The 13,566-nt window shown below is 40.8% G+C and overlaps 1 protein-coding gene across 1 annotated transcript; it reads right to left on the bottom strand.

The window, feature by feature from the left end:
• Nucleotides 1-623: 623 nt before the first annotated feature.
• On the bottom strand, nucleotides 624-12,432 carry GATAD2B (GATA zinc finger domain containing 2B). The gene is made up of 10 exons (XM_063105439.1): nucleotides 12,098-12,432; nucleotides 7,261-7,390; nucleotides 6,445-6,576; nucleotides 5,999-6,130; nucleotides 5,358-5,528; nucleotides 4,322-4,637; nucleotides 3,081-3,283; nucleotides 1,861-1,971; nucleotides 1,569-1,686; nucleotides 624-1,123 (listed from the first exon to the last, which is right to left on the bottom strand). The coding sequence occupies exons 1-10, from the start codon at nucleotides 12,430-12,432 to the stop codon at nucleotides 990-992; spliced, it is 1,782 nt and encodes a 593-aa protein (XP_062961509.1). The 3' UTR covers nucleotides 624-989.
• Nucleotides 12,433-13,566: the final 1,134 nt, after the last annotated feature.

The raw sequence follows: 13,566 nt of genomic DNA on the forward strand, positions 1-13,566 counted from the left end.
TGTTCCTCTTTATAGAGGGGGCTGTGATTAAAGGGCAAACTAGGATCTTAAAATTGGGAGTGGGGTGAAGGAGAATTTTACAAGGAAAATAAGATGAAATAATTCTGGGCTAGTTGACCTAGAAGAGACTTCCGTGTCACCATGGGGTCTTACGCCTCAGCACCCAGAAGGCCAGGGTCTGGGATCAGTCCTCCCTGGCTCACCATTATGCTTGTCATCACACTTCTCTCTCCCCTCTCCTCCACAGGTCTGTTCCAGGGTGTATGAGTTTTAAAGCTTCTCCCTCCAGGCTCTTTCCCCAGATTCTTAGAGCCCATGGAGCACTGTCTCCTCCCAAACTATTCAGCCCCAAAACACCCAGACCTGCGCTGCTACTCCCTCTTGTTTGATGCTAACCCCCCTGCCCCACCCTGGGTTAAGTGCATTCAAAACTTCTGCCCCTAACACTCCCAGTCATGTCCTACTTGGCAGCTGGGGACCCTACTGCAGCCTGCAAAAGCTCCTATCATTGAACTGAATGTCATTTGTGTTTACCAAAAAAAAAAAAAAAAAAGGAAAAAGAAAAAGATTGGGGGGGGGGAGGTTTAACCGTCCACTGAACAAAGGGAAGACACACAACATCATTAAAAATGATAAAAATTATAGCACAAAACAAACTTTAGAAACACACGTCAGAGGGCTTAGATTCTCCCCAGGACCTCATTCTGACCTCTATCAGAGGCAAAGATCCACCTCACTGTTAAAAGAAAATCGAAGAGAGAAGACAGAGTGGCAGAAGAACAGATCGCAGCAGCGTGAAATAAAGGGGAGGTGGCGGGGCAGGGCGTGTGTTTTCTTGTTGATTTCTATTTTTTGTCTTCTGTTTTTCTGTTTTGCTTTCCGTGTATGGTAGGCACCAGTACAGGCACTGCATGCGACGGAAGTTGGGGGCAATGGGAGAGGAAAGGGGTAAAGGATTCAAGGGTGGGGCAGTACAAGTGGAACAGGCGTTATTTCTGTCCACTGATGGACTGCGATATAGATCGGGGAGGGATCATGTCTAAAAGATATTCACGCTGTCGGTCTGCCAAACTGGGGGCTTTGTGTCCTCCGATGCCAGTATTCAAGTATGCAATGTTGACACCTAGACCCAGGAGACAAAAGTGGAGGGCCGGTATTAAAAGAGGAACTGACATTCCCTTCTCCACTACCCTGGGGCTACAGAAGATGTGAAGGAAACATTAGAAGTTGCCTGCAACTTAGCTGGCTTTATTTCTGGAGCAACTACCACTCTTAGTCCTAAGGTTTAGGAAAAGAGGTCTTCCTGAAATTTCAGTCCTACCGGAAATAATGAACATGGTCCTGATGGTACAGAAGAGACAGGTAAAAAACAGTGGTGAGAGGAAAATGATTAAGACAAAGAGATGAAATCATTGAAATCTGCTTTGATTTGGGGGCCACTGATTGCGGAGAAGCATCCCTGGATCATTCAAACAGGACAGTCGACCCTGCTCTCCTAGCCAAGAGATCAACAACCACATGCCCACTGAAAGGACCCCCAAGAAAGTTCTCAGATTAACCCTTCTTACCTGGCATACCAAGGAGGCCACCTGGCACAGACAACTGGGGTGCCTGTGCAAAGTTTGATAGCATGGAGCGGGCAGATGTGGGTATGCCACGCTGGAGGCTGCTCTGGGGCTGTGGAGCCTGTAACGATGAGGAGATGGTTGATACAACTTTGCTATGATGGAAGGGTACATGAAAGGCAAAGATATGGGAGTAGAGAAGAGCAGTATGACTTCCCACAGAAGAAAGAACAAAGTGGAATAAATGATTGACAAGCCCCTGAGAGAAATCAGGGTCAAGGAAAAAGTTCCTCACCTGCCGAAGTGTATGATGTCTCATGATGGTCTCTTGTTTACTGACACTGGACACAGCTGGAGCCGTAGTGGGGGAAAGGGCTGCCTGCTGTTGTAATCGCTGTTCAATTTCCTGTTGGGAGTCGTCAGATCAGGCTGGGCAGGACAGCACCCAATTTCCTAAACAGAAAACCTAGAGGCCTTATTTCTAATGTTGCCAGCTAGGAAGAGGGATATGGAAAAGCAAGAGTCTGGTGGTGGCTACACTGTGACCTCTGGGTGTAAGCAGCCAATTTGTTTCACTGATTACAGAATTCCCCTCTCTCTCCAGGAAAGTTGGCTCTCAAAAGTTGGCTGGAGCAATCTGGGTGGTGGTGATCAGCTGACTGATATAATTAAGGCAGATGAATTACCAGAGTTTTATTTTTGACTCCTGCCTATTTTCCAGAAGGTTCATGATGCTACCCAAACAAAGGAGTCTGATAGGTGGTGGAGTGGGAAATGGGATAAAGGAAAAGGATCTGAGCTTCCCAACACATCTTTCCCTCTCCAAGATATTTTCATTCTATAACTACTATAGAAAATGTTCACACACTCTAGCACTACTATTCTTCACTGGGCTACTTCATAATCTCTTTCCCTTGTCATTTCTTTGTTAAGTATGGAATGTAGATAAGTACTTCTCTCAAAGAGATTTCTAGTACATTGGTTAGAGCACAGCCTTATAAAACCAAGGTCACAGGTTCAGATCCCCATACTGGCCAGCCACAAAAGAAAAAAAAAAAAAAAAAAGATTTATAGTACAACCATAAGTTCCTCCCACCAAAATCCATTTGTTTGAAGTGAAAACAGAAGGATTTCCAGGGCTGACTGGTTAGCTCTGTTGGTTAGAGCGTGGTGCTGCTAACACGAAGGTCCAGAGTTCACTCCCTGTACTGGCCAGCCATCAGGAAAAAAAAAAAAAGAGCAATTTCTTTGTGCTATGGAAAAGCCAAGAGTCTCAAGCCTTCTTTTCCTTTCCCTTAACCTCAGCCATTATGTGTTACTAATTTCTTATCTGATCAGAAATACTCAGTGAAATGGAAATGGAAAAAATAGAATAAGGAGAAGAAAGGGATCCTAGGTCTTCAGGTCCAGAGATCTGTGGGGATCACATGGCAACCCTTGCAAACTAGAAGGAATGAGCCTTAGGGAAAACCAAACCCAGACAGGTGACTGGTGAGTAGAAGTCAGAATTCTTACCTGTTCCTGCTGTAGGGCTTTAACAAAAGCATTTTTCAGCCGGTTGGTGTGTTCAGCTTTTAGAGCCTTCTTCTGGTTGGAGGTCATACACTGCTCACACAGAATCTTACCATTCTTTTCTTGCTTCCAGTGAGGGGTGAAATCTGTGCGACACTGGGCACATACAAAGGGTTCGACCCGCAGAAGTGAGGCACAGCTTTTGCCTAGATGCCAACAAAAATAATAGTCAGTGGCTTCATGTTTCCTATCTCCTCTTTTTTCATCAAATAGATCTTTTCCTGGAGTTTATTTTTGCTAAGTTAAGAAAGAGACTCTACAAAAAGAATACTCTACCATTTATAAAATACTTGTTTTCATTTGATTATATCATCACTCCAGGGAATTCATATAGTACCTTCCTTACATACAAACAAGGAAACTAAGTCTAAGAAACACAGCTCCTAACTGACATAGCTGGGACAAAAACCCATGTTTTCTGATTTCCCACTATATCACATTGAGAAGGAAAATAGTGTGTCAACTCAGAGTCAAAGGACTCCATCTAGCTCAACCAACATTTTTGTTTCTTAGCTTCTCCTTACCTCAGACTGCACTTATCCCTGTTATACACATATATAATTTTTAGTTATCAGTGTCTGAATTACTCATTCACTTGGTGATCTGTTTATAGCTAATACTGAGTCCTCTAGGTACTTTCCTCTATTGTCAGGTGTTCCCATAAGTCTACATGTTTAGAGATTCAAGCTTAATAACTTCTGTTAGTCTAGATTGTATAATGTTAATACTCTATAGTCTGATTCAGTATTGGCTTACAGCTTTTATGTGGTTATACTTAGTTATCTACATAAGTATGTCTGTTTTCACAATTAAAAGTTTCAAAGTGCAGGGACTGAATACAATAATACAGCACAATGCTGCATAAACACTGACATTAAAAATAAGAGTTCTATTCAACAAATTATGCATGCATCATGCTAGGCGCCATTTAAAAAAACAAAACAATATGCTGCAAAAAATATACAAAATATAAAAAATACACAGTCAAAACATTAAGATACACACACACACTTTTTTGATATACTGCTCCCAAACAACCATAAATAAGGGATGGAAAATGGTTTGGCAATAGTAAAGAAAAGTTATTTAACAAGGCATGGTACCCTGTGATACTGTGCCCATGTCAATCAGGCTTGGCAACCTCTTGCTTAGATAAGGAGATTGACTAGAAGAAACAGCCTTACCTTGGCTGTCAATGACACTCTGTACGACTTCTTCCAAGCCTACCATGTAGATGAACTCACTATTGGCTGCACTGGGCAGGAAGTGAAGCAAGGGAGCAGGAGGTTTAGGGGGTGGGATCTCCAGGAGTGTCTTTTCCAGCTGTTTGCGAAGAGCCAGTTTGGCTGCAGCCTGTGAATTGGCAGCATCAGTCATGGCGCTGGGGCTAGGAAGGGGTGACGATACTCTGTTCACGGTTCCTGGCTGGATATGTGAGGCAAGGTTCATATAGATAGCAGAAGATGTTGTACGCTGACAGGGAACAGAAGAACTTGACTGCTAAAATAGATTGAGAATAGGGATCAGTGATGGTATGTGGGAAAGAGCCAATTCTTTTTTTCTTTTTTTGGCAGCTGGCTGGCTGATAAAGGGATCCAAACTCCTGATCTTGGTGTTACCAGCACCATGCTCTCCCAAGTGAGCTACCAGCCAGCCAGAACAAATTCTTGCTTTCTTGGCAGAGGACACTATCTAATCCTAGTCTGGACTACTAAACGGCCCCAAAATAGGAGGTATCCAATTTATTCATTGAGAAAGAACACTGGCACATAGGAAAGGAGTATGAGCTAAAAATGCTAAGAGAAAAGTAAAGATTGGGGATACTTGCTATCATACATATTCTCTAGACCTAGCTATTTCTTCTTTTTCTTTCTTTTTTTTGTTTTTTTTGGCAGCTGGCTGGTACAGGGATTGAACCATAGACTTTGGTGTTATCACCATCACGCTCTAACCACTGAGATAACTGGCCAGCCCCTATCTCTTTCTTCTAGGCAGATTTTTAGCTTACTGCTGCTCTGCTATCCAGCCTCTCTTCTCCACTACTATTTCTGTGTAATTTCCCAAATCTTCCACATTTGGGAATGCTCTCAATTCAAGCTCTACCCAAATCACCCTGTTGTCATAAGAGTTTCTCTAAGTATAAAAACTTAAAACTTATATCTATTTCAACAAGAAAGGCAAATAAAAAACATCTGTTTCCACATTAGGGCACTCTCTTACTGGTTGGTAATTGATGGCGGGATTCATGCTGGGTGTTGTGGTGCGTACAAGGCCAGGCTTAGGCGGGCCCCGCTGACCCTGTAGCTGGGCTGGATTTGGTGCAATAACACGTTGAGACATCAACATGTGTGGGAGGGTGGTATTGGTCGCTGAACGGATGACACTGTGACCCTAAAGAGGAAGAAGAGGAAAAGAACTAGTCACACATGGTATAATGACCCATAAAATTCAAACACTGCCTATAATACACAGTTAAGTAGAAACACAGGAACGCAGTCAGACTTGGTAATTTCATCTAATATCTATGGTTATAAATCTACCATCACTATAAATTCTGATTAGTAGCTAGGAAGTTCCTGGCTTTTTTGGTACAAACTATCTAATCCTATATGGTTTGATAGCTAGAAAATCATCTAACCTTTCTCTAAAAAAGCTGGAAACTTTCTCTAGAGAAGAAAGAAGAAGGTTATTGATCCTTCCTTCTGTTGCAGATTAAATCATGTCGTAAAGAACCAATAGGACCATTTGTAGTAATAATACCTCTATCATGGCCAGATTCTTCTATAATCTTCACAAAAGCCCTCAAACAGAGATAGGACTGACAGGGCCCTACAACACTAAGATCCTACTATGTGTCATACCTGTAATGTTCTCAAATTTTGAGGTTCAACCCCTTGTGCTCCAGGCCGGGAAGGAAGCTTGGATAGGCCCTGCTGTCCCACATGTGCAGGAGATGGCTGAACAATAGATGCCGCATTCTGTACAACTGGAGTCTGAGAAAGGGAAGAGAAAATAAGACTATGGAAAAGGCCAATAATCAGAGGTAGAAATGTGGTACATTTCTAGACTTTTAAAATTCCTTGTCAGTGTGAAGCTCCTATTGACCAGGAGGAAAAATGAGAAAAATGAAATCAAAGTTTTCTTGATTAAGGCCTAAGATAAAAAAAAAAAATCACCACTTCTAAAGACTAAAAAACTATGGAACTGGAGAAGAATGAGCCACTTGGCTGATCCTACCTGGGGTAGCCCACTCTCAAATCAGTTTTTCTTTACTTTCCCCTATTCCCTTACTTCTCGGGCACATTACCTTCTGGACCACGTTCTCTTTCTGTAGCTGACTCTGTCTCAGTTTCTTTAGCAGCACTAGTCGGGCTTCTTCCAATCTCAGCTCATCTCTTAGCTGCTTGATGAGCTGCTGCCGTTCCTCAATGCCTTTCCCCTAAGAAAACATGGAGACTGTCAGCTATGGCAGCAGGTACCCAGAATCCCTTCCCGCAAGAGAGAATCTCTATTACTTAGTTCTGAAACCTTCATCTTCTACAAGATGCAGAAGTGGCAATGGGATTGTTATCTTTGTATCCCTGGGGTTTGGCACAGTGCCTGACATTCAGCAAAAAAATGCTAATAGAATGAAATGAGACCACATATAAACGCCAAGAAGCCGAATTCCTGGCAAAATAGAAGAATGACCAAAGGGAGACATTGTTATCTTTTAAAATAATGTTTCTAAATCTTTTAAAGCCATGTTTCCTCTAAATATGCATAAAAACTTAGGAATCCCTCCATATTCTGAAACTCAGGATAGAATGTAGAAGGTATCCTTTCAGCCAAGAGTTTACTTCATGTGACTTGAATTATGAAGTTTTCATTTTCCAAAGATAAATTATCTTGAGTATAATTGTTTGTATACATGCTTTTTCAAATTATCTTATTCATTTGACTCTAGTATTTCCTTCTATAAAGGGGCATACCCTTGAAGATGAGGATTACTATAAAGACTTTTTATCAATGGACAGTTAATTTAGATCCAAAAAATAAATGTCAAAAAACAGAACTAGGATTCTGAGGGAATTAAAGAGAATAGAAGGAGCAAAAAATTAAGAGTGATCTTTTTTGTTTTTACCTTAAACATCTCTAGGTTGGCTGCTTTGAGTCTTTCTTCCATTCGGGAGCTAGAACGGGGACTGGAAGCCTCATTGTCAGACAAAACAATGATATCTGGAGAGGGAGTTAGCCTTCCTCGGTCTGGCTCACTAGACAAGAAAATGAAAAATTAAAGTATTTCCAACAGTAAGAGTTCATCAAAAAAAATTAAGAAAACATTTTTCCTATACTAAACAAAGAAATCTGAGGGAACTTAGGTCTGGCCCAATTCACCCAAGGAAAGATTTAAATTGTAGGATAAAGAAGACAACAAGATATAATAGATGGCAAACCTCAACAAAATAAATTCTGCATCTAAATTCCTTACAGAGGATGCAGGGACAAAGATACAAAATGACTGGCTTTAGAAACAGGAATAAGAGATGAGTGTTCTTATCACACCAATTTTAATCAAAATCCTAAATGTTTTCCCTATATATCACTCTCCATTGGGCTGTCATTAGTCACATGGAGGCTCATGAAGGAAATGACTAGCTCTACAGGGGAAGAAGGGCAAAGGAAGAAGAGAGCCTAGTCATCCACCACGGGTATAGATGATATGCTCCTAAGGAGGCAGCTCACTATTACAATAACACGGTTCTGGCAATCTGAGGATTTACAAGAAAGGAGGTTATGTGACAACTTCAGTGACAGTGTATCCTGTCAAGAGTAGGTACTGAAGAGTAGGTAAAAGGAGGTACTGCTGTCATTAGTTTGATTGAATGAACAGTGTCAAGTATAACATCTACAGACTTTTGGGCCGGCCCGTGGCTCACTCGGGAGAGTGCGGTGCTGATAACACCAAGGCCCCGGGTTCGGATCCCATATACGGATGGCCGGTTCGCTCACTGGCTGAGTGTGGTGCTGACAACACCAAGTCAAGGGTTAAGATCCCCTTATCGGTCATCTTAAAAAAAAAAAAAAAAAAAAACAACAACAACAAAAACATCTACAGACTTCTGAAGGACTGAACCTCCAAAACTAAATATATGATGGTACTTCAAAATATTCACGGAAAAATACAATTAAAAGGTACTACGAATCTCTCCATGAACTTCTTGAAGTATCCATGTATGGAACTCTCATCTGCTAGCCAGAGTTTTATCTAGCACTGTCCCTCAAACAGAAACTGTCTAGAAATTACTTTTTTTTTTTTTTTTTTGTCGTTTTTTCGTGACCGGCACTCAGCCAGTGAGTGCACCGGTCAGTCCTATATAGGATCCGAACCCGCGGCGGGAGCGTCGCCGCGCTCCCAGCGCAGCACTCTACCAAGTGCGCCACGGGCTCGGCCCTAGAAATTACTTTGAAATCTAAATCTCCCACATTGGTTCCTCTTACTCCCAATGTTATTAATTAGACAATTCTTGCTTTGGTCTTTCTAAGGCTAGCCTTAAAAGCATCACACTTGTTTTTGTAAGATGTTAAAAAATGGTACTCACTACTTTAAGACCTAGACAACCAGATCCCTAGAAACTATAATTGCTCTACGTTCACAAATCAATGACTATATCTTCTAATTCTCCTCTGATTTCACAGATAATCTTCCCAGATTCTATTTTCCTTGAGATAGAGTAGTTAGGAATATACAGGTCTAGGGCAATATGTTCTTAGGTCTTATTTAAATGTTTACGTAACTTAAACACTTAGTGCTCACAGACCATGAGTTGTGAGAGCCTCTCCACCATTTCTCAGGGCTTCTGGTCTCAATTACCATTGGGCACGAATGCCTCCTGAACAAGGCACCCCTGATGGTTGGGATAGGCATCCAATTTCTCAATAGGGAAAATATGAATTACTAAAAGCAATCAAATTTAGCTGAAGAAATAGAATAGAGGGTCAGAGTAATGAGAATGACTCTTGTGAATTATTAGGTTTGTCTGGATTGCTCTGTAACTACTGGTCACAGACATAGCAAGCTGAGAATGGGGAGTTACAGAAAAAGAAGCCACTAGAGGGAGAAATGAACCTTTCATTTTCTAACCCCAAGTTCCTGGAATAATAGTCAGGCCTAAATAAAGTGAATTAATTTTTTTGTGTGATTTACTTACCATTTCTATGTTTATTCATCCCCCAACCCTGAAGTTTAACATGGCTGAACAATTTTGAAGTCTGGAACATTTCCCACTCTCTATTTGATTGCCCAATTTTTTTATTACCAGTAAGAAGCTTTTTCTATTCTGGTCCTGGCTGGATACATACATTACAGAAGATTATTTCTAAGGTAAGGAATTCTCTTTGCTCAAATTAGTACCATCTACTGCTTAGGGACTGCCCAGTACCAAAACAGACAGAGACATTCCTAGATGTAGATTTTGGAATTGTGTGACGTTTATCAGGAAGTTACATCTGAGAACCCTATATATTTTATTCCTAGATATAGTCAGACCCATATTAGATAGCACAGATAAGGGCAAAGCCCAAATCAAGGCTCAGTCCCCAATATTTTTTAACTTTTGACGTAGGATCTTGGATTCACTTTTTAAACATTCTAGAGAGAGAAATTATTTTGCTCCTTTCCCAAACATATATATGATTGGGGCTGGCCAATTAGTTCAGCTGGTTAGACTGCAGCATTTTTACACCAAGGTCACAATCCTTGTACTGGCCAGCTACCCCTCCCCCCACCCTGAACAAAACATCCACATGATTTACAATATTTGGGGTTCTTAAGTATAAAACCCTACTTGTTAGAGAGACATTATTAAAAGCCCAACTTGTTGTTGACATCACTTGTGACTCAGTTTGGCATATTCCTAGCAGCTATAAAGCTTATTCCTTATTCCAGTAGTAAAAACAACTGAACGGAACAGTACTGCCATGTCTCTCTAGTATTCCAAAATATAAGCAGTATTGATTTCACACATATCTTATTTCACAGATATCCTAACTTGCCCAACCAATGGCAAAATAAGATATTTAGGCAATTACAACATTGCTATCATGTTAAGAACTCCTCCTTCCTTCTGCTTTCAAATTCTTTCCTCATTTTATCCCTATAAAAGAGACCATAGTCAAGGGTTCAGAACCCCATACTGGCTAGCTGCTAAAACCAAAAAACAAAACAAGAAAACCCCACAGTTCTCCTTGCTGGAAATCTATCAATTTTGTTTTTTATTATAAAATAGCTTGGGATTAAATGGAAATAGCTGTCAATATATCTGGAGCCCCTAGCTTCCAGAGGATTGTGTTTCAAAAGTTTATTGCCACAAAATAAAATTAAGTACAACAGTTGGGTTTTCAAGGCAGTCTGACTTTTAAACACATAATGTATCTGCAATTATTACAATTCTAATAGCACTAATGAGATCTTACCCAAATGTGTAATGTTTCTACAAAAAATGTACTTGAAGAGTTCCAATTTGAGGTGTGAAGAATCTACCTAACACTTCCCCTTTTCTTCCTCCCCAGTGACGTAGGATCAGTCATTTGCTCCAGAAGGGTAAGAGCTACTATGGGGCAGAGCAGGCTGCTCAGGCGCATGATCTCATTCACCCACTTCCTGATTTCTTCCAAAGGACCTAGAGTAATCTACTTGCATAATGTTCCACTGACACTACCCTATAGCTTCCAAGGATTTTTCTCCTCTCCCAGGGTCACTAGGGAATTTCTATGAAGTTTCCTAAGGGTTTTTAACTGTATTATCAAGAATAATGTGGGCCGGCCCCATGGCTCACTCAGGAGAGCGCAGTGCTGGTAGCACCGAGGCCACAGGTTAGATCCTATATAGGGATGGCCGGTCCGCTCACTGGCTGAGCGTGGTGTGGACAACACCAAGCCAAGGGTTACGATCCCCTTACCAGTCAAAAAAATAAAATAAAAAATAAAATAAATTAAATTAAATTTTAAAAAAAGAATAATGTTCCCTCACAGGGTGTGGTTTAAAAAAAATAATCCTGGGACAAGACTATTAAGTAAACTTAAAATGTTAAGAAACACATGTGAGGTTATAATCATTCCTTCCTTCCTTCTTCCTTCTCCATTAGCCCAGCTTATTAAGATCCTGCTTTGGATCAGTCCTAGGACAAACCCATTGAGGTCAATTGAAGGGCAACTGAATAATAAAGAGTAATTCTCATGCCTATGAGCTTTTTTTGAACTATTAATAAACTGAAAGTTCTTAAAACTAGAGTTGTTTATACTACAATTCACTGCCCAGGTAGACTAGACTTCAGTCAGCTCCAGGTAGCTTAGTGCATGCTCCACAGTTTCAAGTACTCAACTTTTGACAGACACACACACAAAAAAAGGCCTGTGAAAAAGTGTTTGTGTGTCAGAGAGAGAGAATGAATGAGTATACGTGTGCAAACGAATGAATATGAATATGTGGGGGCTGGGGGACTGGCACAGAAGCATCAAGAATGTAGAGATGTATCACATGATACTTTCCTTTTCTATACAAGAAAAGCCAGGCCCATGCTTTTTATGTAATAAAAAATGGGACTTCATAATAAAAAGATCCTAAAACTCCTGGAATAATCTGAAGAAAAGACTGTTTATCCCCTCCTAAAATGGCCATAAGATTAGAGTGAAGGTATATATTAACTCACTTCTAATTAGGCTATCAGCTGTCTAGTGCCCTCTTTATTCAGAAATGACCATTTTATTGTAAGGGTAAGAAACTCATTCTCTGTATGCTAAGGAATTTTTGAGGCACCTCATTTCATTTGGAAGAGAAAATCATAGTCAAGCCAAACGATACAGGTATGTCTTCTTTCAAGAAGCTTTAGGATAAAAATACCCTCCTCTCATTGGAAACAACCCATTTTACAGGCTTAGTTTATACATTATCCCTGGAAGGCAGGTGAATTAAGCCATACCTCCGTCTAGCACTCATATCCACAGGCTCATCATTGATGTTTTCTTTGCCTGGCCTTCCAGCAGTCCTGCTGTCTCCATGAGGTCTGAGATTCCCATTGAGTTTCTCTTCATAGCCCTTGATACCACTGCCATCCTGTTTGGTGGGTAACTCATGAGGCACTTCAAGATTTGCCAAATCCTTCCTTTTGAGCAGTGCCAACATTTTCAAACGTTCCATGGCCTCATGTCCCTCCATTTTGAGTCGCTTTGCCAGGACATCATCTCGCTCATCTGCTGGGTCCAAGCTCCGCTTTAACAGATTCAGACGAAGAGCATCTTCTGTCATTCTATCCATCCTATGAAAAAAAAAAAAACGAGTGAGATCAGAATAAAGTCCCATAAATAGTCCATAAGGAAAGAGGGTGAGGTGGTAAAGTTATTAAGAAAAATCATAGTTATACATGTAAATATACATAAGTTCAAAGTTAACTGAGCTAAGCTCCTACCCTATACTGTCCTAGAACAACTATGTTAGGGTGATTTCTCCATCCATCCTCAGCAATGAAAGTAAACTTCAGATACTTTACAGTCATCAAGGACCTTACCTGTAAAAGATACCTGAAACCAAACACCATACTCACCAGGACAGTCCATTAGTAGCCTGCATCCCTCAAAAAATAAACATTGAAAGTGACTGTGGGGCTGGCCCGTGGCTCACTCGGTAGAGTGCGGTGCTGATAACACCAAGGCCCCGGGTTCGGATCCCATATAAGGATGGCCGGTTAGCTCACTGGCTGAGCGTGGTGCTGACAACACCAAGTCAAGGGTTAAGATCCCCTTACCGGTCATCTTTTTAAAAAAAAAAAAAAAAAAGAAAGTGACTGTGCATGCATGCTCAAAGTCAGATGCTTCTGTTTTAGTTTTCACATCAAATTCTTCTCCTAGAAAAGACTCTTCCATGAATGAGAAGTTCCTCAGGTCACCCAAGAATGTTTTTAATTGGCCTATCTTACGGATGGAGAAATATGAGAAAAGATGAACTAGACAAACAGCAAGCCTCAGTTGTCTGGATACTGCAAGAATCAGAGGGGCTTGTTACCTGCCCTCCATTCTATACAGATACAGATCCAAAATCTTAAGACACTTTGGCATTTTCTAATAAAGAACTCAGGTGCTTGGCCTAATAAGAAGTAATATTTTCTCTACTCATACAGCAAAATTATTATTATTATTATTAATATTATTTTCAGTGACTGGCCGGTACTGGGATTGAACCCTGGACTTTGGTGTTATCAGCACAATGCTCTAACCAACTGAGATAACTAAACAGCCCCTGCAGCAAAATTATTAAAGGCAAGCTAATCACCTTCTCTCTCACTTCGATTTTTTTTTTTTTTTTTTTTTTTTAAAGATGACCGGTAAGGGGATCTTAACCCTCGACTTGGTGTTGTCAGCACCACGCTCAGCCAGTGAGCGAACCGGCCATCCG

This window comes from Cynocephalus volans, chromosome 8 (genome assembly GCF_027409185.1).
Source record: "Cynocephalus volans isolate mCynVol1 chromosome 8, mCynVol1.pri, whole genome shotgun sequence".
Taxonomy (NCBI): Eukaryota; Metazoa; Chordata; class Mammalia; order Dermoptera; family Cynocephalidae; genus Cynocephalus; species Cynocephalus volans.

Excerpts from the sequence above, each read along its gene's own strand:
- GATAD2B (XM_063105439.1), bottom strand. The coding sequence starts at position 12,432 with ATGGATAGAATGACAGAAGATGCTCTTCGTCTGAATCTGTTAAAGCGG. Across the intron at positions 7,391-12,097 it reads GATATGAGTGCTAGACGGAG|TGAGCCAGACCGAGGAAGGC; the intron begins GTATGGCTTAAT and ends TTTCTTGTCTAG. Across the intron at positions 6,577-7,260 it reads CCAACCTAGAGATGTTTAAG|GGGAAAGGCATTGAGGAACG; the intron begins GTAAAAACAAAA and ends ATGTTTTCTTAG.